This window comes from Coccomyxa subellipsoidea (genome assembly GCF_000258705.1).
Source record: "Coccomyxa subellipsoidea C-169, whole genome shotgun sequence".
Lineage (NCBI taxonomy): Eukaryota > Viridiplantae > Chlorophyta > Trebouxiophyceae > Coccomyxaceae > Coccomyxa > Coccomyxa subellipsoidea.
Window position 1 is genome coordinate 931,721 of NW_005178033.1, and position 23,425 is coordinate 955,145.

At 51.9% G+C, this 23,425-nt stretch overlaps 9 protein-coding genes across 9 annotated transcripts; 4 read left to right on the plus strand and 5 right to left on the minus strand.

The window, feature by feature from the left end:
* Window positions 1–1,693: 1,693 nt before the first annotated feature.
* On the plus strand, window positions 1,694–2,882 carry COCSUDRAFT_53752 (snare-like protein; the record flags this gene model as incomplete). The annotated part of the gene is made up of 3 exons (XM_005646760.1): window positions 1,694–2,127; window positions 2,314–2,481; window positions 2,679–2,882. The coding sequence occupies exons 1-3, from the start codon at window positions 1,903–1,905 to the stop codon at window positions 2,880–2,882; spliced, it is 597 nt and encodes a 198-aa protein (XP_005646817.1). The 5' UTR covers window positions 1,694–1,902.
* A 1,244-nt stretch (window positions 2,883–4,126) lies between these two features.
* On the plus strand, window positions 4,127–5,430 carry COCSUDRAFT_55971 (P25-alpha; the record flags this gene model as incomplete). Its single annotated transcript, XM_005646761.1, has 5 exons — window positions 4,127–4,135; window positions 4,536–4,709; window positions 4,794–4,868; window positions 4,989–5,087; window positions 5,317–5,430. 5 exons carry the CDS (start codon window positions 4,127–4,129, stop codon window positions 5,428–5,430), a joined length of 471 nt encoding a protein of 156 aa, XP_005646818.1.
* A 264-nt stretch (window positions 5,431–5,694) lies between these two features.
* Window positions 5,695–7,949, minus strand: COCSUDRAFT_29577 (ribosomal protein L8 component of cytosolic 80S ribosome and 60S large subunit). Its single transcript, XM_005646762.1, has 7 exons — window positions 7,931–7,949; window positions 7,486–7,665; window positions 7,287–7,364; window positions 7,086–7,181; window positions 6,753–6,866; window positions 6,409–6,534; window positions 5,695–6,190 (listed from the first exon to the last, which is right to left on the minus strand). Exons 2-7 carry the CDS (start codon window positions 7,663–7,665, stop codon window positions 6,014–6,016), a joined length of 771 nt encoding a protein of 256 aa, XP_005646819.1. The 5' UTR covers window positions 7,931–7,949; the 3' UTR covers window positions 5,695–6,013.
* Window positions 7,950–8,941: 992 nt separating this feature from the next.
* Window positions 8,942–9,602, minus strand: COCSUDRAFT_16622 (lipoyltransferase; the record flags this gene model as incomplete). Its single annotated transcript, XM_005646763.1, has 2 exons — window positions 8,942–9,266; window positions 9,373–9,602. Coding segments are annotated over 2 exons (555 nt in total), but the record flags the coding sequence as incomplete, so codon positions are not given.
* A 562-nt stretch (window positions 9,603–10,164) lies between these two features.
* Window positions 10,165–11,961, plus strand: COCSUDRAFT_29579 (hypothetical protein; the record flags this gene model as incomplete). The annotated part of the gene is made up of 7 exons (XM_005646764.1): window positions 10,165–10,266; window positions 10,374–10,456; window positions 10,581–10,791; window positions 10,938–11,025; window positions 11,130–11,236; window positions 11,345–11,448; window positions 11,740–11,961. The coding sequence occupies exons 2-7, from the start codon at window positions 10,388–10,390 to the stop codon at window positions 11,959–11,961; spliced, it is 801 nt and encodes a 266-aa protein (XP_005646821.1). The 5' UTR covers window positions 10,165–10,266; window positions 10,374–10,387.
* Window positions 11,962–12,166: 205 nt separating this feature from the next.
* Window positions 12,167–13,066, minus strand: COCSUDRAFT_55974 (hypothetical protein; the record flags this gene model as incomplete). Its single annotated transcript, XM_005646765.1, has 4 exons — window positions 12,167–12,286; window positions 12,400–12,582; window positions 12,690–12,805; window positions 12,928–13,066. 4 exons carry the CDS (start codon window positions 13,064–13,066, stop codon window positions 12,167–12,169), a joined length of 558 nt encoding a protein of 185 aa, XP_005646822.1.
* Window positions 13,067–13,325: 259 nt separating this feature from the next.
* On the plus strand, window positions 13,326–15,852 carry COCSUDRAFT_55975 (hypothetical protein; the record flags this gene model as incomplete). The annotated part of the gene is made up of 7 exons (XM_005646766.1): window positions 13,326–13,488; window positions 13,722–13,863; window positions 13,951–14,147; window positions 14,446–14,684; window positions 14,998–15,216; window positions 15,557–15,633; window positions 15,810–15,852. 7 exons carry the CDS (start codon window positions 13,326–13,328, stop codon window positions 15,850–15,852), a joined length of 1,080 nt encoding a protein of 359 aa, XP_005646823.1.
* Window positions 15,853–16,382: 530 nt separating this feature from the next.
* On the minus strand, window positions 16,383–19,096 carry COCSUDRAFT_29582 (20S proteasome alpha subunit B). The gene is made up of 7 exons (XM_005646767.1): window positions 18,888–19,096; window positions 18,623–18,724; window positions 18,344–18,511; window positions 18,131–18,212; window positions 17,826–17,998; window positions 16,878–17,643; window positions 16,383–16,738 (listed from the first exon to the last, which is right to left on the minus strand). The coding sequence occupies exons 1-6, from the start codon at window positions 18,900–18,902 to the stop codon at window positions 17,476–17,478; spliced, it is 708 nt and encodes a 235-aa protein (XP_005646824.1). The 5' UTR covers window positions 18,903–19,096; the 3' UTR covers window positions 16,383–16,738; window positions 16,878–17,475.
* A 470-nt stretch (window positions 19,097–19,566) lies between these two features.
* COCSUDRAFT_16423 (Sec1-like protein) lies at window positions 19,567–23,216 on the minus strand (the record flags this gene model as incomplete). The annotated part of the gene is made up of 13 exons (XM_005646768.1): window positions 19,567–19,775; window positions 19,841–20,063; window positions 20,234–20,387; window positions 20,495–20,628; window positions 20,904–21,116; window positions 21,368–21,516; window positions 21,567–21,627; window positions 21,650–21,803; window positions 21,940–22,148; window positions 22,423–22,597; window positions 22,722–22,841; window positions 22,955–23,052; window positions 23,169–23,216. 13 exons carry the CDS (start codon window positions 23,214–23,216, stop codon window positions 19,567–19,569), a joined length of 1,947 nt encoding a protein of 648 aa, XP_005646825.1.
* Window positions 23,217–23,425: the final 209 nt, after the last annotated feature.

Consider the following 23,425-nt stretch of genomic DNA (forward strand, 5'->3'; position numbering starts at 1 on the left):
ATGCTATTGCACAAACTTTATCCACCATTTAGCACAAGCGCACAGACTGGCACACATACAACCTGCATTTGTCACGGTCCTGGCACATGCACATTGTGATGCAACTGCTGTCATTGGACACATCAGCATCTACAAAGTCAACACTTATAAGATGATCCCTTGGGATTTGCTCAAACGACTCATTCAGTTCTTGCAACCAGCCGCGGATAGCCAGCGAAACAACACGCCTCCTCCTCTCTCCGAATTTGATGCCTGTGGATCCCCTTGGGTGGGGACGGCTCATTGTGCCTGACATCTCCAGAGTCCTGAAAACCAGCAGTACTGTTCACCTGAGAAATGCAATAAAGTGCTACCACCTGTGCAATGCGAAACAGGGAAACAATTCCAACAGCCACAGAACCTCACAAACTGGGAAACAACACTGGAGGAGCCCGCTCACCTGAAGATGCAAGGTTATCTGCTCTCGCAAAGCGCCAGCGATGGCCTGGGCATGCTGCCAGTCAAGGCCCATCTCGCTGCAAACGCTGGCGGCGTAGCGCTCTGGCAAGTTCTGCGGCAATGCAATGGCCCACTCCACCTTATCTTGGAAAAGCCTGTCGCCGAGTGTCACGCTGACCTGGTTACAGCAATGTCTGCATCACAGGTTGTTCATCTGATATCAGCTGTGCTCAAGCATGTCCAGCATGTTCACTAAAGTCGATCATGTAGCACACCTCAAGAACCTTTGTGTGGCTCCCAGCAGGGGAGTCAGATCTCCCCACCGAACAGACCTGGAGACTCCTGTCGATCATGTGTGCAATATCTCTGCAGCACACGGCATTGGGAGCTTCAGGGGAGCATCAAAACTAGTGAGATGTAAAGACGGATGATTTGTGGGGAGCTGACACCCGTGCCCAGTCAGTGGTTTCTTTTTTTGGCAATTAGCCTGTGGTGAGCAACATAAAGTTCAGATCGACATGCCTTTCATATGCCGCTGGAAGCAAGCCATTATCATGACAGATCTTTGCTGCAGCTGCACTGCTCCGCCCAGCTGTTTCTGTCAAGACAAACAGCAAGGTTCATGGTCATCACCAGTTCAGATGTGCTCAACTATTCAACAGGCCATGGTATCAATGCGGATCCCAGTTGTAAACTTGTCTCTGCCCCACCGTGCTAGGAGCATACCCTTCAGCCTCCAGAGGAAGTCTTCACGGATGCTGTTGGCGTTTTCTCTATCCAGAGTGACACTCATAGGGATGCTTGGCCCCTCAACCATGGGCTTTGGCCCACTAGATGCAACGTGCTGTCCAGCTCTCTGCTGTATTTCGTTGAACAGCAATGCTGAGCTGCCACCCTTGGACTTCGTCCTCATGATCTCTGGGTGTAAAGCAATAAAGGACTTATGTATATCGAATGTGGCCTGTTCAATGATCTATCAGCTTGCCACTGTCTCGTCAATCAGCAACAGATCGGAAAGAATTGTGTAGCGGTCGGTACTTCAATAGTGTATGTAATAATAAATTTGGGTTAAATGAACCGCAATCTCCTAATACACATATGCTGGGATGTAATTTCTTCTTCAGTCCGGTGCGCTGCACTCATGAAGCCATTTCTGCATGCACATCCCTGCCATTGCCAAGTCTGGCATTGCTACTTGGTGAAAATTCTTCAGGCATGAATTGGTGGAAATGGTGTGACTCATCCATATAAAAGAGTAAGGTTGGAGGTTTTTATTGCATGTCACTGGATTGGAGCTTTGCGAGACTGTCTAGAGCTCGACAACTTCCTTGTCACGACGCCCTTCTCTAGATCTGAAGGCTACTGTGCTGCCAGCGTCAGATCCTCGATACCTTGTATTGATCAGAATCTTAGAATTTTTTCTGGATTTTGTATTGAAACAAACGCAGCGCAAAGGCACTGGCGATGAAGTTGACTGCAATAGCCCTCCTAAAGTGGAATGGAGAGAGGGAACCATACCTGTTCGGCATTGCAGCAGACCTGTCCAACTTCGGATTTTTCCAGCGTGGCAGCGTCAAGGAAATGCTGACCTTTGTCTCCAGAACTGTATCAAAGCGCACCCTTGTCGGACAGCGCCAGACAGTCCAAAACGAGGAGTACTACTGCCATGCCTACAACAGAGACGGCCTGGTGAGTGTCAATATGCTAATGTACCACCTTTCACTATATCTTGACCCTCTTGACAGGGATCAGATTCACTTTCCACCTGTTCCTGAAGTTGAGCTTGGAAGTTTTTGCAGCAGATTCAACTGCGCACTCCTCTGTGCCTTAACTCAGTCAGACAGGTTCTGTCTCTCACCTACGGTGACACTGCAGGTTGGCATAGCATTTGTGGATAAGGACTACCCAGCTCGGGCAGCGTTTGGGATAGTGACCAGGGTGCTGGACGAGTACTCAGACCAGTCGAGGGATGCCTGGCGAACAGCGACAGCGGACACGAACGATGCTGTTTCCATGCTCGAAGCAGCTGTGTCCAAGTACCAGGCAAGGCTCTGGCACATACTCTTGTTGTGCCTGCATGCTTCCTACAGATACATGACATAGCATTCCATCCAAGGGGTGCCATCTGATGCAGCAACAGGGACCCACCTGAGGGAAAGGCCTGCTTCTGCATGGGTGGCAGAAGAGAGTGCACTAGCTGAGAAGGAAGTGCTGACAGCTTTTCTTGTGGTGGTGCCCAGGATCCAGCCCAGGCGGACAAGCTCACAAAGATTCAGCGCGATTTGGACGAGACCAAGGTGGTGCTGCATAAGACGATTGAGAGCATGCTGGAACGTGGAGAGAAGCTGGACACGCTAGTCGACAAGTCCTCGGACCTGTCCATGGCCAGCCAGATGTTCTACAAGCAGGCTCGCAAGACAAATTCCTGCTGCAAGATGATGTAGGCAGGCAGGCTGGCAAGCATTGTGGATGCAAGCGCTGCGCCTGTCCCTGCGTAGTGTGCTTGCAGAGGGCCTCGCCAGGCGTGCCATGCTGGTGCTAGCAGCATTGTATTGGGCCTTGTATCATTATGTACTATCTTTTGGGACCATCATGCAACATGGACCGGACTCTGCAGGGGCAGCCGTGAAGCAGCTCAAGGCTCAAGGAGGTACCGGTGATAGGACATTCTGTGCTGCAGTTGGTGGACATCTTGTGTGAGCTTGATTGGTGCTGCATATGCTTTCCTTGAGTCTTGTGAAGCACGTGCTATGCCATCTATCTAGAATTAATTGTAGAGTGCCTCGTGGCACAATTTTCAGTCAGCCAAAAGGTATGATATGCTGCTCATTCGAGATAATTGATGGGTGGAAATCGGAGCAGATGTATCGGTGTGTTGGTGTCACAATAGGTGCCAACAGTGCCTCATTATGAGCAGCCTCTTGCGTATCACATACGGTAAATTGCTTACTGCTGCCATCAGTGATCAGTGTACACATAGTGTGCCACACCCAGTGGGTGCCAGTGAATTCATTCAAATACAGCTGCCTGCCGGACCCTGTTCCTGATGGAGTGCGCCTGACCGGACTTGAAAGTCATCCTAAGCATCCCTTTAGCATGCAGGGAAATGTTTTGGGGCTGCACCGGGTCCTCTTCCTAGGAAGGAAGGAAGGAAGATTACATCACTCCCAGCCGCCTAGGGCTGATTTGATGAACTGGCAGCATCCAAATAATCAAAACAATCCATCACAAAATGTGCAACACCAACAATGTCCAACTGCCACATGAATTGCTGCATCGTCACAATGTCTGCACCAAACAGCCCAGGATATCTGTCCCGAACAGATTGCAAGGCAGGGCACTCAAACACAAGGTGGCGCTCATCCCCAATAACCTGCTGGGCACAACGCATGCACAAACGCTGGGGCCGGGGAACCCTGGCCCAGCGGCCCGAGACATTGGGCAGACTATGACAACCCATCCTGAACTTCAACAATATACGCAAGCAACGGGCACTCAAAGGCTTCCTATAGGTGAACATTGTCCAACTGCGTGTTCTCCTCTGAACAGGAACGCCTCCCACCGTGTCTGTGTGGTCGGCAATCTTGAGGAGCTGGTGCACGCGGAAACGATCAGAATTATTTTTTGCATTGCAGCTACCGACAATTCTTAGACATCTCGGGTCCTCTCCCAGAAACGCTTGCCACAGATGGTGCAGGTACGTGCGCAAGCCATTTCCATCTTGCAGTCTAGGAGCTTTCACACCGTCAGCAATCTGCAGAAGAGTCTAATGCAAGTGTTTAGAAAGCCAACGAAAGGCCTATATATCTTTGTAGTATGATGATTTTGTGTTGTTCGGCTCCTTCCTGTATCGTCCACACACGTTCGGGGGGTTGCTCACATGTTGTGCTCGGCTGCTCGGCCAAGTCTGAATTAAAATCTCGGGTGTATGCTGGATATTATTAATGAGGTCGAAATAAATCTCCTGAAGCCCCTATTGTTCTCTAAGATTGCAAATTTCTGGCGATCTAAAAATAGACGCCATTAGTTGCCGACATCCCCACCCATACCCGTCCAGTATGGGAAACGTGGATTGAGTTACATTTGCTGCTCTGCAGTCTCTCAATGAGCTCTTCCTGGCCTACTGCAACTACGGGACCAGGACCAAGACCACCGAATTGGATGGCGCAAAGTTTGTGAAACTCTTCAAGGACACAGGACTGGTGGGCAACGGCCTCATTGCTACAGACCTTGACATCATCTACTCCAAGGTGGTCATCCCCTTTGACGATGTGCAAATCATAAAATTGTTCTTGAGACACACAACATGACATCAGCATGACGATACCAATAGGCTAAGCCAGTGCTTGCTGCAGGTGAAAACCAAGGGTGCACGCAAGATCCAGTTCGCCGAGTTTGAGAAGGCTCTGGACCTGGTGGCAACCAAAAAGGTAAGATCTGCGAGCACTCAAAAACTGCTTGAGCAGCAATTGAACACACATACTGCTGTGAGGCTACAGTATTTTCAAGACATCAACAGCATGAGGACGGCTGCCTAATACACTGCACAGGCGATAGATAGGGACGAGCTGGAGAAGAGGCTTCTGGCGAGCGAGGGGCCTAAGACACAGGCTACAAAGGCTGATTTTGTTAAGTTTCATGATGACAAGGTACTGTTTCAGCCATTGCCAGCTGCTGAGATAAGCAAGACTTCCTCTGGCACAGCCTTGAGAGTATAAAGTTGAAGCCTTAGTGTTGACATCACATTCCTTGCTCCATCTAGTCATTAAGTAGAGAAGGAGGGAAACCAACCCAGTGGCCACTAGAGGTTAGCCCCGACATCCTCTCACAGATCGCTGCGCATATTGGTTCTCAAATTTGCATCCGTTCTGCATGCAGTCTACATACACTGGAGTCTATGCGAAGGGCGGACCCACAAATGTTGATGGAACCGGAGATCTGTCGGCCCTTTGCGACCGCACACCTGCTGATGCCCGTGGAGTGAAGACCTGATCTGCATGAAGCAAAGATAGTGCCTTGAAGGCACTGCAGTACCATGATGTGCTATGCATGATTAAGAAGTATGCAAGTATGCTCAAGACAATTGCCAATTTTAATAGTATGTGCACATGCAAAGTCACATGTGGGCTGGAGCCAGTGCAGAAGAATATTTTCTTATTAAGAATCAGGCAGAGCTGCTACGTGCTTGCAAGAAAGAGCACTGCAAATGTTCGTTGGACATGACTTGGCCTCCTGTAGAGGGCAACCCTGGGGAATAAACTGCGTTGCTCGCGCATTACATTTATGCTACTGTGAGATCGATCAGCAGTCTGCTCGAGTGCCCTGAACGGATGTCTGGTGCAAAAAACTCTCCACACAGCACCGCAGCACACAGATCAAGCGAGACAGTCTTGGACAGTGTACACATGAAGCTATGCCGAACAGCCCTCTGACTTCCTTGTCGGGTGCCCTGCTCTTCCCCACATCGACCACAAAGCAATGCAGTGCTCTCGCACAGCCTGAAGCAAAGAGTGCGTGCGCCAAAATCCCTGTACTGAGGCGCACAGGCACGCTGGTGCACAGCGCGACAGGCTTCTCACTCCTTGTCGAGGACCTTGGCGGTACCCTTGAGGCGACCGGTGCGGCGGGCGGCAATGAGACCAACCTTCTGGCCGGGGGGCGCGTCCCTCCGCACAGTGGAGGCATGACCAATATGCTGGTGGTTACCACCACCGTGGGGATGTTCTACAGGGTTCATGGCCACACCACGCACCTGACACACACAGTTACCACCGATGAGACACTAGACATGCAACCTAATCTCGGCATCCATTATCATCTCCCTCAGACAAGAGCACAACGGGTGGACCCAAGATTGCTGGAACAGGAAGACAATGTCAATACATTCGTCGAGGTCCAGATATATATAGCTGCTGGCCACCATGCAAAAAACTGAATGCAAGATGCAGAGGGAAAAGGTACGGTGCAAACCTTGGGCCAGCTGTTCCTCTTGGCCTTGTACTTGTGGTAGGCGTTACCGGCCTTCAGCATGGGCTTCTCTGTACGGCCGCCGCCTGCCACCTGTCCCACCATCGCACGGCATGTGCTGGGGATCACCTGCGCACCACACCCACCCATCAATCCCTGCAGACCTGTAAATCGCCGCGCTTGCCACTGCTTGATCACATCCTGCTGTGCTGTCTTTTACTACTCCAGTGCTGACTTATGCGCCAGTCATGCCCAGTGACATTCCTGGTGCCCACAGTGACATTCAGGGAGAAGAATCAAGGCGGTGCAGGGAGAGAAGCTCTGGCAGTGGGAGGCCAGCGGCTGACCTTCTTGGAGCCGGAAGGCAGCTTGATGCGGGTGATGCCTGCCTCTGGGTTGTGCGCCACCACAATGGCGTAGTCCCCTGATGCGCGCGCCAGTGCGCCGCGGTCGCCCGCCTTCTGCTCACACGCCATGCGCAGCCATGTCAGCACGGTATATCCGCCATCACATGAACCCAGCTTTCCGGCATGCTTCTGGGTCATATCTGCCAGGCTGAGCGCAGGTAAAGCGGTTGCAGACAAGCTTGGACCAGCATCTCCACTGATCACATGCATCGGTTCAGGCAGGTCATTTTTTCAGTAGCCTGGGACTGGGTGCTCTTGAGACTGCAGACCCACCTCCTCAACATTGCAGATGATGGCACCCTCAGGCATCTCTCCAACGGGCTTGATGTTGCCGATGGACAGAGTTGCCTTCTTGCCGGCGTACACAGCCTGCAGCGCGCAACAGAGATGTCTCAGTTGTGGAGCTCTGGGAAACACCATCTTCACTTTCAGGAACCTTGCTGTGTCATATGCCAGAATGAGAGATTTCCTCACCTGGCCTGAGTAGAGACCCTCCGGGGCAATGAAGAGCTCCTTCTTCAGCCCATACCGGATGGGGTTGCGGAACGTCACCTGCGCAGGTAAAGCTCACTGTTGATGACCTGCTTACTTCCCAGTTAACAGAGTTCCTGGAAAGCATTGGATGAGCTTTTCAGGCGATTAACGCTTCTCCCAAGCAAATTGGATTACGCACCCTCGCCAGAGGTGCGCCACGACCAGGATCGTGGATGATCTCTGTCACAACTCCCCTGATGTAGCCATTTCGCTCTGCTGCGTCAAGTGTGCGATGACGTGCAGGTCCCTTGCGTGTTCTGGTGTGGGACGTGAAGATGCTCCCCCTACCTTTACGCTGGGAGCGGATCACGCGACCCATCTGTTCCAAAACAAATAAAGTAACTCAGTACGATTCAGTAGCCACCGACAGACACGCAGGCTCTGGGGAGGTCTGCTTGCACCGACTGCTCTTCGTTTAATAATCTATCCATTTCAGCCGTCTGGGTGATTAAAATGATATCAACTCTGGCATGCTGATAGAAGATGAGAATTGCTGGTTGCACCGCCTCTAAACTCCTCCCTTCTCAATCTACGTGCCATGGGCACAGAAGGATGCACATTCATTATCGTAAACTATCTCGCACCTTGAATGACCTCTCTCTCCTCTGCCACACCGCTTGTGAGGCAGATCTGAGAAGCAGGCGGCTGCCCCTCCTCTCTCGTGTTCGGCTGCGCGGAGGCGTTCCTAGCGACATGCAGTTGCCTAATTTGGCCGACCCCTCGTTTTTGCTCCTGCACATTGCACATCCTTTGTCTTGAGACGAGGCCCGGTTCTTGAAGGGAGAAGTAGAAACACAGGAAACAACATGGATCACAAATGACTGCGCCATCCATCAGCCCGCCTGCAGCGGTTGCTACCTAAGTACTAGTATGTACCTTCTGGTGAAGCTTCTGAAGGCGGCCGGGTCACCGCGGCGGCCGCTTACCTAGTACGCTCTCACTCTAATATCAATTTCACGTCAGAGTCTGGGATCAATGAGTGTCGGTAAGCATTTCGGTTGATTTGTGTGTTCAGATAATGTGTCAACTATTATCATTACGTAATGTATACAATTGTTCAACAAGCTTGTCTTAAGTTGTCATGCATGCACGATGCCAGCAGCACGCATGCGCTGCCAGCCGACAGTGTCAGCACGCTTGCCTAGAGAAGTTAATACCTGTGCCTGCATGTAGTCACTGATTTTGGGCAGTCTTTTCCCCTACAGCCACAGCAAAGCATATGCTTGCTCACTCTGTTTTTGGTGGGTCTCCAGCAATTCAGCTTTGCAAGTCAGACTCTTGCATGAGCATGTGACCTCGATGTGTACTCAACCAGGGCTTGCTGCCAATGTGAGATCAGTTTTTCCCATTCCCAAAGCTTGCCCCAAAGGACCTTGGTATACATCGTTTAGCTCACCGCGGAAGCATTTCTATTGTGTCTTCCTCAAGAGAGGCCGCAAAAACATCAGCGAAAGCAGACTTCATTGCAAAAGCATACTCTTGCATGAGCAGTGTTGCTTCATGTGATTCCTCCTCTGGGCTTGCTTGTTCTCCTTGCGCTCCAGACCATGTGTTCTCCAATGCTTCTGGCGAGCATGAGCCCTCAGGACCTCTTTTCAGCAGCGTCTGTCCGCGGAAGCCAAGAAATCAGCAATGTACAGGCTGCACACTCTTAAGAAACCCACAGCATGGACAGGTGCAGGAACATCAGCCAGTACACGCGTGCGCACCTGCACACTTGCCACGGGGCGATCAGCAATCCCACACGGCGTGATATACCGGAATGGGGTGAGATCTGTCGTTATATTGACTGCCAGTCCATGGTATGTCACCCACTTCTGTGCGCGCACGCCTATGGCTGCCACCTTTTGGCCACCCACCCAAACCCCTGTAAGGCCAGGTATCCTTTCCCCGGTCAGCCCAGACACCTCATCCAATGCCCTGCCATCCCATAACACCCCTAATTAGCACCAATTTGAAGCCGAGAGCATCAGCGTCGAATGCAGGGAGGCACGGATACAAGAGTGCTGAACAGGGCCGTGCCCACCTGATGATGACATCTTCCAGGCTGCGCAGGTACCAGTGGAGGTCAGTCTGAAAGCGCCGCAGGTTGATGATGGGATAAACGACTAGCTGGCCTGGACCATGAAAAGTGACTTCTCCACCTCGCTCTGTGCGGAAGAGGGGGTGTGGCGGGGAGGCCGGATCGAAGGCAAGGTGAGCCAAGGAGCTCCCAGATCCCAAGGTGTATACTGGAGGGTGCTGTACAAGCAGCAAAAAGCCTGCTACGTCCTCAAGAGCGTCACCTCCAGGAGCAAGATCTCTCACAAGCTGTTTCTGCAGTCTCCATGCCTGCAAAATTCAGATGCTGGATCTTGGCATGGATGACTGACTTGAAATAGGAATTCCTTACTTTGATGATCAGATCTCACCTCTTCGTAAGGTGTGAGGTGGCCACTATAATCCTTCACAAGAACTAACTTTTGACTCTTCTCTCCGGTAACTGTCTTATTAGCGACGCATCTTGACACCTTCCTATGGAGCACAGTATTTTGAAGTGTAGCTACGGTACCGAAACTGGTGATTTGCAATGGTGAATTCCGATGCACCAGGCTCATGCGCAAATCGCTTGGAAAACAAGCTTCGGATGGCCGGTACTTGAACCGATGATTACAGTATCATCTTTCAAGTTGTTGCATGGGATCAAGAAACTCGATGAATCAGGATCGCGGCAGATCAAGCAAATGGAAACGAAATTGAGGTAGGTGACTCAGCCTAACGGCTATGAACCGGAAGACGACAGCTGAAGCTGTAAGAGCAAGATTGAGCGATGCATTCTCCGCAGTTTCCACGGAAAAATTTTCAAGCTGCCTGAGATGGAATTACTGTAATTACAAACGTCGAAGCATAGACAAATCGATACTCACTGTCATCTGCAACGGTAAAGCATCCATCAACGCACCTATCCAGTGGGCTCACCAGGCATAGTTTACAATTTTCCAGTTCATATAATCTTCTGATGCTGACATACTCGTAACGTCCCTGCAGCACTGCTGGTCCTTATGATGACAGGACGATCGCGAGTACCACATGAGCCTCCTACAGCACCTCTGAATGATTATGAGCGCCAGGTGTGCCTTCCCTGGCTCAAACAAGGCCATCAGCGTATTTGAGAGGTTAACAGGGCCTCCATGAGGCAGACAGAATGGGCTCTTGTCCATAAGTGAAGGTTTTTGTATGTTCGCATCTGTGCAGCGTGAGGAGAGGATCAAACGCAACAACGCTATCCTGGAACAGCTGGGAGTGCACACTGCAGCCCAGGCAGTGGCAGCGAGCCACGGCAGGAGGCTTCCTCAGCGGCACAAGCGCAAGGTGGCTGCCAAGGGCGCTGTGCGAAAGTGCACTCGACTGCGCAGAGACACTCAGCCAGCGCCGCAGACAGAGAGTCTGAAAGCCCTGGACTCAGGTGACAAGAGACATTATGCTGCTGGAGTACACCTCCTTGTGACCCTGCATCTCTGTGTATAGTTGCATTGGCGTTTGCCTGGCAAAAACCTTGCTTCCTACAGCTCCTTGATTTATGGAGCTGACATGTAGACTTGCTTCTTGCAGAGCACAATGAGCTGATGATTCTGAGGGAATATTTCAAATGGAAAGGGGAGGTGGTCACGGGCTTTGTTGTTGATGGGCATTATCATGGGTAAGGCCAACTGCACTGTAGACCGTCTGGATTGTCTCCATGCTCAAATTATGTGCAGCTCTCAGCACCAGTATGATATGTGGTGAGCGAGGTCTGTCCTGCAGGTGGGTGTCCCCCGCCGTCTGCAAGAAGTATGGCATTGTGGAATCGGAGGAGGAGGCATTCGCAAGTGCAGGAGGCTCCAAAGCTGGCGCAAAGGGTGCCAAGTCAGGTGCATGCACCACCAGTCTTCTACATCTGCCAGAGAATGTGTGACATGCTTTGCATTGTTCATCCGTGTGGGCATCAGGGTTAAGGACCTGGGTGGGTTTGTCAGCAGGCAAGATGCATGGCTGGAGCAATGCGCGCGCGTTCTCTGCCACGCAGCTGAGGACCAACCCAAACGCATACTTCTACCGGCATGTGGAACCTGACGAGGAACAGGTAATTACACACTAACCAGCCGCTTGTGACCCTGCAATTCTAGTCTGCATAATCCTGAGGAAGTTTTTGCCGAATGCCCAAATCCAAATTGAGCTGCAGAAACAGAAGCCAAGGAGCTCGAATCAGGGGGAAACTCACAGACAGATGAAGAACAGAACAACTGCAAGCAAGTGCCTGCGTGTGGACCATCTCCACTTGTGTTCTCAGGGCTTGTTGATAGTCTTTGGTATGTATCTAATTAAGGGTGTCTGATAGAGGGTAACCGATAAAGGGTGTCTGGTGTCTCCTGAGCAGGCGCAGGGTGACTGGACAGAGGAGGAGCATGAGCTGTTCCTGGAGACTGCCAGAGCGCACGGCGTGGGCGACAAGTGGGGCCTGTTTGCCTCGCACATCCCAGCGCGGGTGGGGTACCAATGCAGCGCATATTACAGAGACACCATCATTCCCAGGGGCCTCATCATTGACCAGCGGTTCAGAATGACCCAGGCCGGCAAGGCTGTGTTTGTGGGCTGACAGCTCACAGCATCGATCTGGAGCCCTGATGTTCAGCTAGCAGCATTTGTTTGCAAAAGGACAAACCTCCTCACAGGGGTATATATTTTTATTGCCAGAGGAAGTAAGAACAGGATGTGGACAGCAGACAACGAGTTCACTGTGGATGTCAGTCAGTCAGGGACAATGACTCTGCATTTTGCTACAGTGCAAGCTCAATGCAAGCTCAGTCGTCTCTGTTCGTTCCGTCCCATGGGTTTTTGGTATCATCATTCTGATAGTCATAGTCCTTGACGAGCAGATCTTCAGCCACCTGGAAACCAACGAGGCCTCCAGATGGTACAATCTGCAACAGACACAGCATGCCAATTGAGCTGGTGAAGGCACCTCACAATTTGAATGGAAGATGATGCAAATAGTGTGACCCTGGACTTCTGCCACGGTGAATGTGGAGGGTACCTTGGTAACAGCATTGGCATCTTTCAAGCGTTTGTCTCTGTCGTCCTGGGTGAGTTCTATCTGGTTCATGTCCCTCAGCTCTTGCATGCGCAGCTTTGCGGCCGGCTTCTCCTTTGTAATCTTCATGGCCTCTAAGCGACGCGCCTCTGCTTCCGCCTCAAGCTTCTGCTTCAATTCACGTTTCTGCGCAGAACAAGAGCATCTAATGTCCTTCCTTTGCTTCTCATGTGCCGGTGAACATCTCATTGTTCACCAGGAAGCCTTCTGTGAGAGTGATCACTGCTTCCTACCCTCTTCAGGTCAGCGTCGACTGCTCCTTTCAATGTGTTTTGTCGTTTCTCCACATATTTCAGTCTGTCAAGCAAGCTTTGCATCTCATATCTGTCCTCGTCTGTCAGCTCTTCCCCTGCCACCCCACAAACACACTGCGGCATGTGAAACCGAGCTCTGCCAATACCACAAAGGCATGCCTGGTCTGCTACATGAGAAGCAAGACTGCCCAGAAATTGATATATTGAGCGCGTGTACCTGCTTCCTTTTTCTGTTTCAAGCGCTGCGTGAGATTTTCGCAAGCAGCAAGTGCCCTAGATAGCTTCTCTTCCACCTGCACCGCTTTCTCCAGATCAACGTCCGATGGAGGAGCGGTAATTGCCTTGATGGCTGTCATCTTAGGTGCTTGGTAACTTAAATGTTAAGTATGACGATGAGAGGCTACTGGATTCTCATCTGTCGTTCGAGACGTGCTCGAAAGCTTGGACAGGCCCGCTTGGCGGCGTTCCATCCCAGATGCCCTTTGGAGCTTCTTCTTTGCCGCAGGTCTTAAAGTATTTTCCCTGTCTGGCACAGCTTGATGCTGCTGTAGTGCTACTTCACAACAGATCTGTGACGTGACTGAAAAGACCTTAATCGAGTGGGATATCTTGAAGATGGGAACAAATAGTATTTCCTTCTCACTGGGAGGTGGGGCCAAGGGCACCCCAGCTGCAAAGGTTGGCTTCGGTATAAAGGCTCCGAAGAAAGTCACCCCAATCTCAGCCGTGTTTGGGGTAGATGACAGCGATACCGAAGAGCAGGAGGTCGTGGATCACAGTGCAAAACGACAACGCTTGGAGTCTTCAGGTTCTCATTTGGCTGGACTAGCTGATGCGCTCAGTTTTTATGGCATGCTTAATGTCCACCATCGTGGGGTCGTTTCCCCTCCATGATGGCACAGCTGCTTAAGACAAAGAAAGCCAGTGAACAGGCAGCTCTGCACTGTATCCTCTGGACAACATGATATCTTTGCTCTGGGCTAACCCATCCATTGAGTCGTTGCCCTCCAGTTTCTGCCGGCCCCTCGCCCCCGCAAGACCCCGACGTCAGGAAGGTTGTGGAGAAGCTGGCTGAGTTTGTGGCGAAGAACGGGCGCAACTTTGAAGATGTCACGCGCCAGCGCAACCCAGAGGACAGCTCATTCAGGCGCGCGTCCTGCAGATCTCATTGCTTGTTCTCCCTCACTTCATATAGGCCGGTGCAGAGCAGCATTGACGGGGGAGGTGTGGTGCCTGGCAGGTTCTTGTATCACAAGACATCGCCAGAGTACCTGTACTATGAGTCTCGGGTCCGGGCGTTGGAAGGAGGAAGTAAGGTTGCCTCAGCGCCTGGGCCCCCGCTCTCTCAGCCGCACCTCAGACCACCGCCGGCCCCTGCTCAGCAGCCATCGCAGCCCCTGCCGAGGGTGAACCGCTTCAGCGAAAGCAAGCCTGACGGTGAGCGGCCTGCCTCCCTTGATGCCATACTTCAGCTGTCCACAAGATCCTCTCTGCAATCAGTGTGTCCAGCAGAGCTCCTTGAAGACTTTGTCTGGACGGATTGAAGGTCTTGGAAGTCCTGGATTTTTTTCCAGCCGTCCACATGGTTTCTCCAGGGCATGTACCTGACAGGGCATGTTGAGGATTTTCTCCAGACTTACGTTGTCATGGGACCAGTTTGCTGGTTCACTGCACATATTGAACTTCAGCATGATCCACTCGATTGGAATTTGATTGTTGTTGTGGGCTGCGGCAGACGCGCATGAGGCTGCAAGGGCAAAGGCGGCACTGGACAAGGGCGACAGCCTGGTGGCCATGGAGGCGTATGCCAAACTGGCGGCACGGAAGGAGCAGGCGCGGCCGAAGGATGCTGAAGAGGAGGAGGAGAAACCGCGCGTCGCGCTGCTCAACGAGACCTCCTTCGACCGGCGACGGCAGCTCGCAGTCTACAAGACTGACGGCAAGCGCGGCCACCACATGCAGGCACGTAAGCCTGTCTCCTTGTCAATGCCGTAGCGTCGAGGTCCCGAGGCCGGGAGCTTAGACAATTCTTTGCAAGCAGAAGAGGCAGAGATGTTTGTTTCTCAGTTGTAGCAAGGGCCTTTGAGACATGGGTGTGGGTCCATTGACGTGTGAAACAATGGAGACAATTTATGTTTGAGCCGTTTGTGTACCTAGATTGGAAGTGAACTTCAAAGCAACGACTTGCGGCGCATTGAGCTTGATGTTTTTTGGGATGGAGAGGTAGTCATCATCACTGCTGATGCATGGTGCTCACTCAAGCTGACAGCTTTAACGGTCTCTGCAGGACTTCATACCGCCGGAGGAGCTGGCGAAGCTGCTGTCGAAGAGCGGTAGCGAGACGGGCAAGGCGCAGGCGGCGGCACTTGAAGAGGCGCAGAAGATTCAGGCGGACAACGTGGGCCACCGCATGCTGCAGGCCATGGGCTGGCGCGAAGGGCAGGGCCTCGGAGCCAACGCCTCCGGCATTGCCGCGCCCATCGCAGCCGCCGGCGCCAAGCAGCCCGTTGACAAGGGCGGCCTCGGCACCAAGGCATGCCTTCCCTCCACACGACTGCCCTTAGAATTCACTCACAGCACACGATGGTGTCGAAATGAGACCGTTTGGGCTCCATAGTAGGGGTGCTCCTGCCGCTTAGTGACCAGGAAAGGTCCCGCGTAGTGAGCAGCTCCACTGTGACTGTGGCAGTCCCTCGAGAACCTGCTAATGTTTGCATGCTGACTGATCTGACTCTGGCCATGATTGTATGGACTGTACGCTGATGCATGAAAGGCTATCAGCAATTAGGAGGCGAGGGGTGGGAGGAAGGGGGATTGTTATTCACTGTGATATTTACTTTTTGCAGGGGCAGCATGATGTCCAAGAGGGCGATGATGAGTTCGAGGTGTACAGGAAGCGGATGATGCTTGGCTACAAGCACAGGTACACGTGGCAGGCTGCATCAAGTTTCGCATCCTGTTTTCAGGGAGCCTGCTGCATCTAATTTTGTTCTTTTCACGAAGTAGTCTCCTTGCTCTTTGCATTTGAGTGTGGCCGCTTGTTGCTGCAGCATGCCCAAGGGTAAGAACATGTGCTGATACAGAATGACTGCCGTGCAGGCCTAATCCTCTGGGCAACCCCCGAAAACCATATGCCAGCTGACACTGTGGCGGCGCCTGCTGCTGGGCTGCATACTTGCACAGCCTGGATATCTGAAAATGCCAAGCTTACTAGTCAATACAGCAAGAGATTAAATCCAAAGATTGTGACAATCCTGCCATTTTGCGCGCCTATACTATCAAGCAGCTCTGATTATTGAAACGTAAGAGCAGTTTCGATTAAAGATATATCGACAATTTAAGCTGGGATTAGTGATGTGAATTTTGTTGCAGCTGAAAGGCTGAAGCTACTGGCTAGTTTTTTGCGCTTCTGTCCGTACGGCCAGGCATATGCATTGTACCGGTAAGGCAACCTGCTGGACTGCGTGCATGTACACGTGCATGCAAGTTACTGGTGCAGTGCGTCATTGAGGCAGTTCAGAAGCACGCCTTTCTTATGAGGAGAGTGCCTGTGAATTTGCAAGCTCGGTCTCTGCCCTGAAGGAAGGGTCATGATCTGCATGCTGCCATCACGTGCACCGTTCGATCGCATTCTGCAGCGGTGAACATGCACTCTGCACATTCGGAATGGATCGAACATTGACAACGCTCTGTAAAGCTGTCGCACACGCAAGATCTGTCCAAGTCCTTGAAAAGCTACCTGGCCTGACACACTAGGAGCCATAATCTAGACTTGTCGCTTGCGGACAAGGAGGCAGATAATATCCACTATTGTTGGGCTGATTGTTAAGTCTGAAGCACTTTAATTCGGTGATAAACTTCAAGGGAATGCTGGGTTGAAGAGATCAGGAAACAAAGGCAGGATGGGGAAACGAAAGTCATCCAAACCTCCCCCAAAGAAATTGAAACCAAAGCTTGATGTCGCATTCAATTGTCCATTTTGCAACTCGAACAAGAGCGTCAGTGCCATCATGGACTGGGACAGTGACGTGAGCCTATCACCCATTGATATCACCTTGGTTGCCAAGTGCAGATGTCACCTTGTCTGGCGTGTCATGAAGTCCTGCTCCGATGGAAATGGCCTAATGATGTCTGGATGGCTTTATCGCAATTTTTTGGGGTGCTCAGGTGGGCTCTGTTTCCTGCAACATCTGTGGCGAGCGGTTCAACACAAAGATCCACAAGCTGAGCGAGGCTATAGACGTGTACAGCGAATGGATTGATGCCTGTGAGGAAGCCAACGAATCATGAGGAATACGCCAGCTGGATCAATCCATGCATATGAGAGTCTTGGACCAGGGAATTGTGCCACAACTTGGTACAACAGGAGGCCACTGCTATAGGACGCTGTAGGAAAACCTGAGCCGGGTACAGGAAGCTGCCTTGGCATCGCAGCCATTCGCTGTATAAGACAGCTTGAGCTGCCAAACGAGAGAGACATTGTGAACTGTTTTTGTGTTCCCAAATTTGCTGGGATGGAAGCTGCTGAGGATTTTGTTCGTGACGATTGACTCACAGAGATTCCAGCATGGAAGGTAACAATCACATTTAAAAGATACCATACACATTTTTTGGTTACGATTGCTGTGGCTTCAGTTAACTGAGGAAGTGATTTATCTTTTGTAAGCAAGCATCCTGCCTCAGGTTCGCAGGAACAAGCAATCATGGCACTGCTTGGCAGCACCACCTCTCGATCCCATCAGGCATCTCCGATGGTCGCTGCACTTCACTCGACCTCCTCCAGGTAGTCGGACACCTCAGCAGGCGTCAGCACCCTGAACTTCTGGTCCTCTCCCACAATGGCGACCTCGATGTTGTGACCTGAGATCTGCCCCTCAAAGCCCTCCTTAAGCGTCAGCAATGCTGTATGCACAGCATCCTCCAGCTCCATGTCCTGCACACATCACAACCACTTGCATACATGCAGAAATTCGCAGCAAGGTGTGACACAGAGATTTTGCTGCTTGTCCTCCAGGCAAAACGCTGAAAACTCATACTGGCACTCAGTCAGCGGGGATGAACAGTTCATTGCGCGGTCTCACAACGGGGAGAGAAGCATCTGCAAAAAAATTGCACCTCGCTGTAGCGCTTCTCCAGGAAGGTTTTGGCGTTGGTCATGTTCTTGCCAATGGCGCTGGCCTTCCACGCAAAGTAGGAGCCAGAGGGGTCGATCTGGTACAGCTGCGGGCCATTGTCATCATACCCCGCCATCAGCAGTGACACGCCAAAGGGCCGCACACCTCCAGACTCTGCACAAAGCAGCACATGTGTCAAGCTGAGGCAAACTGCATCTGCATAAGTGTTGTTAGTCCCAAGTCCCACCTCTCTGCCTGCTAGTGGTCACGTGCGACATGAATGAAGCAAGGGAGGATGCGACATACGTGTGAACTCCTGCATGACTGCTGCTGTCTCTCGGCACAGCTGGGCTACAGGGATATGCTCCTTGTACACGCGATAGTATGCCTGCATCAGTGCACAGCAATAAAGGGCAGAGGACACATCGGATACTGCTCAGAGAGCACATAAATAAGCACAAAGCTATTTGGAAGAGCTGATCATGTCTAGATAGCTGCAATGAGTAGCATCAACCGCACCTGTGCTTGTTTTCGTGCTCTCCTCACCAGCAGCCTTGAGTCTGGACCCATGCCGCTGTAAGCCAGTCCAATATTTGGCGAGACGACAGATATTCTCTTGACGGTTGAATCATCTATCAACGTGGACCGCAACTTCTTCTCCGTTGCCAACACAACTCCATTGGTAGCCTGCTCAACAGCAGTTTCTTCTAGGTGATCCTGATGACGTTTCACGAAGATCAAAGCTAATGATAGCAAGATCTGCTGAGCACTTTGCGTCACCATCAAGACATGACTTACCTTGATTCCAAGCGAGGTTGCCCCAGCAGCAACCGCATTGAGGGCATACTCAATCTGCACCAGCTTTCCACTGGGACTGAAGGTTGTCAGGGAGAAAGAATACTGCAGATAAGCGCACACGGTACAGTGTTACCCATCGTGATCATCTGATGTTCAATGTTTGGATCTTTTGCAAGAGAACCTTCTGAATTCAGTAACTGTTGGCAGGCCATCAGCGGACATCCAACGCAATCGAACAATGTCCAAGAACGCCAGGACAACAGACCTGAGATTCTCCCATCTTGAAGATTGATCTACGACTTTAAGGTGCTATTTCCGAATATAATCGCGAGGTTTGGTGAGGACTACCAAGGTTCAGGTCATCCCCAGTGTCAAATAACAGCTGTCACACTTGCGAATGCCACTCAGCCTATCCTGTGCGGAGCTAAACTCAACCAATGAACGAGCACAGGGACCTTGTATTGACAATGGTTTGCACCTTACTCCGATGCAATGTGCATGATGTGCAATTAATGATGTGTCGTTCATTCAACGGCGATCCATCAACAGCTGGCCAGCTGGGCGATTTTGGTCATGCTGTTGCCCTCCCTTACACAGAACGGCACACCTGGCCAGAAGATCAGGAAAGTCGTGAGCGAGATTGCCAAAGAGGTCCTTCCCCCCTACACATCTGCATCTGCAAATTTTGCATGCATGCACAATGACTAGCTATAGCAGATGCGCTCGGACTCGTACGGTACCAACTTCAAGTTGGTACTACCAAGTTGGTGGGGGGAACGTTTGGTGGGTCACTGCGGTCAGGTCACAAGCTACTATACAAGCATGTCAAAGGCACAGTGCAATCGCTTTGCATGACCCCCACGGCTTTTTCAGTGGCCTACTTAGTGATCTGTGTCACACAACCATCAACATATATCTGCATGCATGCTACAGCGCACAGCCCACTACAATGCAGCAGTCTCCTTCGCAGTCCTTATGCTGTCGTCCACGATGCTTTCCAGCAGCGTGGTCCCGTTGATCAGCTTTGTGGTGGCAATGACAAATGAGCAATTGACCTCTGGCCGGGTCCCAAGGAATCTGAGCGCAGCAATCTCTGCAAAGGTGACGCCCCCAATGAACACAACAAGTACAATTCTCCGCTTCTTACTGACACCTGCACCATGTCACACGATCTCAAGTTTGTGAAACAAAACATTCCCTTTATGGATGCTGTTCAACGAAGGGACCACCCTGCACTCAGTGAATCAGCAGCTGGAGTAGCAGATGGCAAAATACTTCGGCGCAGACCTGTAAGCTTCCTGTCCTGGACCGGCCTCTCAATAGGCAGGCCCTTGTCATCAGACGTCTGCTCCACCTCAAAAGCTGGCCCTGGCAGCAGCCGGAGCACCTCCTCGCCCACACCCCAACCGGGCGCCTTCACTGCCGCCTCCACCAGCCGCACCTACATCACAGCAACTACACATACAGGCCCTGGTATTGAAAGAGTCATGCTTTGATGTGTCTTTGTCATTAGAGAAGAGAACTCACGAGCTGAATGTATAGAGAGCCTACAAATTTGAGGGTGCAAACAAGTCTGCAAGCAGCCGAAGTGCATGAGGCAGCTGTGCTCACGCTCAGGGGAGCATAGCCAGAGAAGACGTAGGCGACGTCTGTGGGAATTTTGTCGTCTATGTCGTCCACCAGCAGCCGGAAGGCTCGCTTTAGCGTCGGAAAGTTCCCCTTGCCACCCTCATGCCTCACCAAGAGACCTGCACAGTGCAGCACGCTCCTGTCACAACTGCTGAACAGGCAAGGCATAGGGCATGGCAGCGCGTACAGAGGTCGTTCATGTGAGTGGGGTGTGAAAATGAGTGCACACCTGCATCCTGCAACTTTGACAGCATTAGCATGTACTCGTGCCCGTAGCTGTGCAGGATTTCCTTGCGCAAAGCGTCAAAGTACTTCTTGGGGACGCCGCCTTGGGTCAGCGACAACAGGCACATCAGGCGCAGCACCACGAACAAGTCCTCCTCATTGCACATCATCTCCTGCGCATCATACAAACATTGTTGTCACGATCAGGCTTGCTCCGCATTCGAGCTGCACTTTTACAGCACCTTGCGCAACATTACATCCGGCACCATGCAGCAGCTTTACATTGTTCCACAGCCACAGAAACATGCAGCCAGCAGGATGGGACGCAGGTGCAGAAGGTTCGAATGGAGCAAAGATTCTCTTGTTGTCTTTCTCTGGAATTGAAGTGGGTCAATTTACAACATGACATGCAAAACAATTTGAGGACAGTCCTGGCTCGGCATATCGGGCTTGCCTCGATGGACTCAGCGGAGGCGTCGAGGCCGTGGCCGTCGAGGAGGGACTGTTCGACGGAGACGCGCGCGCGGAATGCCGGGGCGGCAATGGCGCGGTTGACGGCCTCAGCCAGGCCGATGTGGCGCTGGATGTTGGGCAGCGCCTTCAGCTGCGCCGCAAACTCCTTCAGCTCCGCCAGGCTCCTCTCCGCCGCCTGCACGCCAGCGCCCAGATTCAAATTTATGACTTTACTGCTAATATTACTACGGATTTTTCAAACTGCAAGGACACCTTTCAGCGCTGGTTTTCCTTGCATTCTCCTATATTTGGTTCAGCCCGATACGTAGTCGTGTCAAGGGTGTGGCAGGCATGCAAACACACTAATATTACTGAATTGGCATGGTGTTCAGCATTTGCCGTACTCTCAGAAAAATGTTGTGTGGATGGGAGGGCGACCTTGGAGGTTTTGTAGTCGGACTGGATGGACTTGGCCCGCTGGCCCAGCTGCGGGCCCACGGCCGCAAAGCTCAGGTCTCTAAGGTCTCGGAAGACCTTGTCCGCACTATTCAGCGCTATCCTCTGCCGCCCACCTGGATGTGCGTTCCCTTACATTTCAGCCACCAGCATTCACAGATGCCTGCTACCTCTTGAAGACTGCCTGCCTTCTGCAAGTGAGCAAAACGTTGCAACCGTGAAGGCCTGTGCCAAGGGCGTGCCTGAGGGGTTGTCGATGCTGACGGCGCCGTGTTTGATCTGCATGGTCTCGTCCACCAGCCCCTCATAAGTGAGCTGGGTGCACATGGGCGTCACAGCATCCACTTCCCTGTCCAGCAGGATGATCTCATCTATGGGTCCCCCGCCTGCAATGCCCCACACAACCACCACCATGAGACTCTGTGCATAAGTGGCACATGTCATTTGGCCAGCATTTTATCGAGAGTAGCCTTTTGGAAAACTGAAAAAGTAGCAGTTATAGGTGCAGCAAATGACCGGCAAGGTTTGGCTGTGCCTCGGTCTCAAATACAAACAGAGAATCCATGGCGGGACAGCGAGCAGCACCGGTGATGGGAGCCTCCATTCCCAGCTCCTGGCGCATGCGCAGCAGCAGCGAGCGCACAGCAGCGGCCGCGGGGCCCTTGCCCTTGAGAACGGCTGCGCCCCCGTACAGCGCCTGCAGCCGCGTCAAAGCTCGCGCCACTCCATACAGGCTGCTGCGATCCCCATCCGCCACCAGTTCCTGCTTGCAGCCAGTGAGTCAGCGCATGCTTCAGAGTCTTATATGAAGTGCATGAGTCTTATCACTTGCATGCGTCTTGTATGACTTACACACTTGTCCTTCCACTCTGGATAGCATCTTGACAGCACTGATGCCTTGCTGCAGAACTACGCGGCCTGCAAAAGCACAAGGCACAAGCATGCATGTGCTTCCTCTTGGGGTTGGACATCCCAAGGATCCCTATGTACTTTCCCAAATTTGATCCAACATGAGGGCTTGCAAAACGTGTGCTCACCCTGTAGGCAGTGCCAAGCTCCAGGGACAGCACATCATAGTCGAAGGGGATGAATCCAAGTGGAAATTCGCCCGCTACAATGTCCCCATAGACACCCTCCTCCTGAAAGATGCGTTCGCACGCAATTGTCCTCCGTGGCAGGAAATACACAGCATACTCAAAGCCTGCTGCTGCCCTAAGCCTGCAAACCAAGCGTTCTGTCCGTGAATTTGCCTGCACACAATTAGAGGGGTCCAGGGAAGACCGAGTGATACATGACATATTTGCATGATCCACTGTCCCGTAAAAGAGCTGCAGACCTGTTAGTTTCCTTTATCTGCTCAGCTATTTGCTTTGCATTTTCAATACTCGCCCTCACGAGGTAGATGACATTTCGCACTCCCAGATCGCCGAGGGGCTCTGTAGAGAGGTGCAGGAGCCTGTGCAAGCAATATAGTCAACTTATCTCGCGCACGGTCATATACCGGTATGCATTAACGCAGTGTTTTTGACTTACGTTGGCAAAGCACGAGAGATTGCACATGAAACTCACTGTTCTATGCCGTGCTCTTTCAGCAGAGACACCTCCGCAAGCAGGCCCAGAAAGCCTGAGACTTTGGGATCGAGCACAAGGACCTTTTTGCCCCGCCGCTGCACAGCAAAAGCATTATCTGGCTCTGATTTGACTCTGCAACATCTACAGGTTTATGCATTGGGAAGTCCCGAAGACGTATGAGGCCTTGCTGCTACCAAGCATGTGCACGCACCGAATCGAGAAGCTCGATCAGTAGACGCCTGGCTTCCTCCCTAATCATATAGAATTTCTTAAGTTGCACCACTGCTGTAAACACCGTTGACTACAGTCTAAGTGTGGCCAGATCAAACGAGTGATTTGGCACCAGCGAAGCTCTGCAGGACGACATACCTGAGTTGTCCAAGAGCCAAGGGACCCTCATTGTAGTTAGGAAGCGCTGCAGCCATGGGGTAATCAGACAGCAGGCAATCGGTTCTGTGCTAAAATCAA

What these genes read in the sequence shown, in the direction of transcription:
- COCSUDRAFT_29582 (XM_005646767.1), bottom strand. An exon ending in CAACCTCGCTTGGAATCAAG is followed by an intron (nt 18,512 to 18,622) that starts GTAAGTCATGTC and finishes GCTGTTGAGCAG; the next exon opens with GCTACCAATGGAGTTGTGTT. An exon ending in AGTCATGCAGGAGTTCACAC is followed by an intron (nt 17,999 to 18,130) that starts GTATGTCGCATC and finishes TGCTTTGTGCAG; the next exon opens with AGTCTGGAGGTGTGCGGCCC.
- COCSUDRAFT_29577 (XM_005646762.1), bottom strand. Translation starts at nt 7,665, where the DNA reads ATGGGTCGCGTGATCCGCTCCCAGCGTAAAGGTAGGGGGAGCATCTTC. An exon ending in AGGGTCTCTACTCAGGCCAG is followed by an intron (nt 7,182 to 7,286) that starts GTGAGGAAATCT and finishes TGCGCGCTGCAG; the next exon opens with GCTGTGTACGCCGGCAAGAA. An exon ending in AGAGGAACAGCTGGCCCAAG is followed by an intron (nt 6,191 to 6,408) that starts GTTTGCACCGTA and finishes TGTGTGTGTCAG; the next exon opens with GTGCGTGGTGTGGCCATGAA.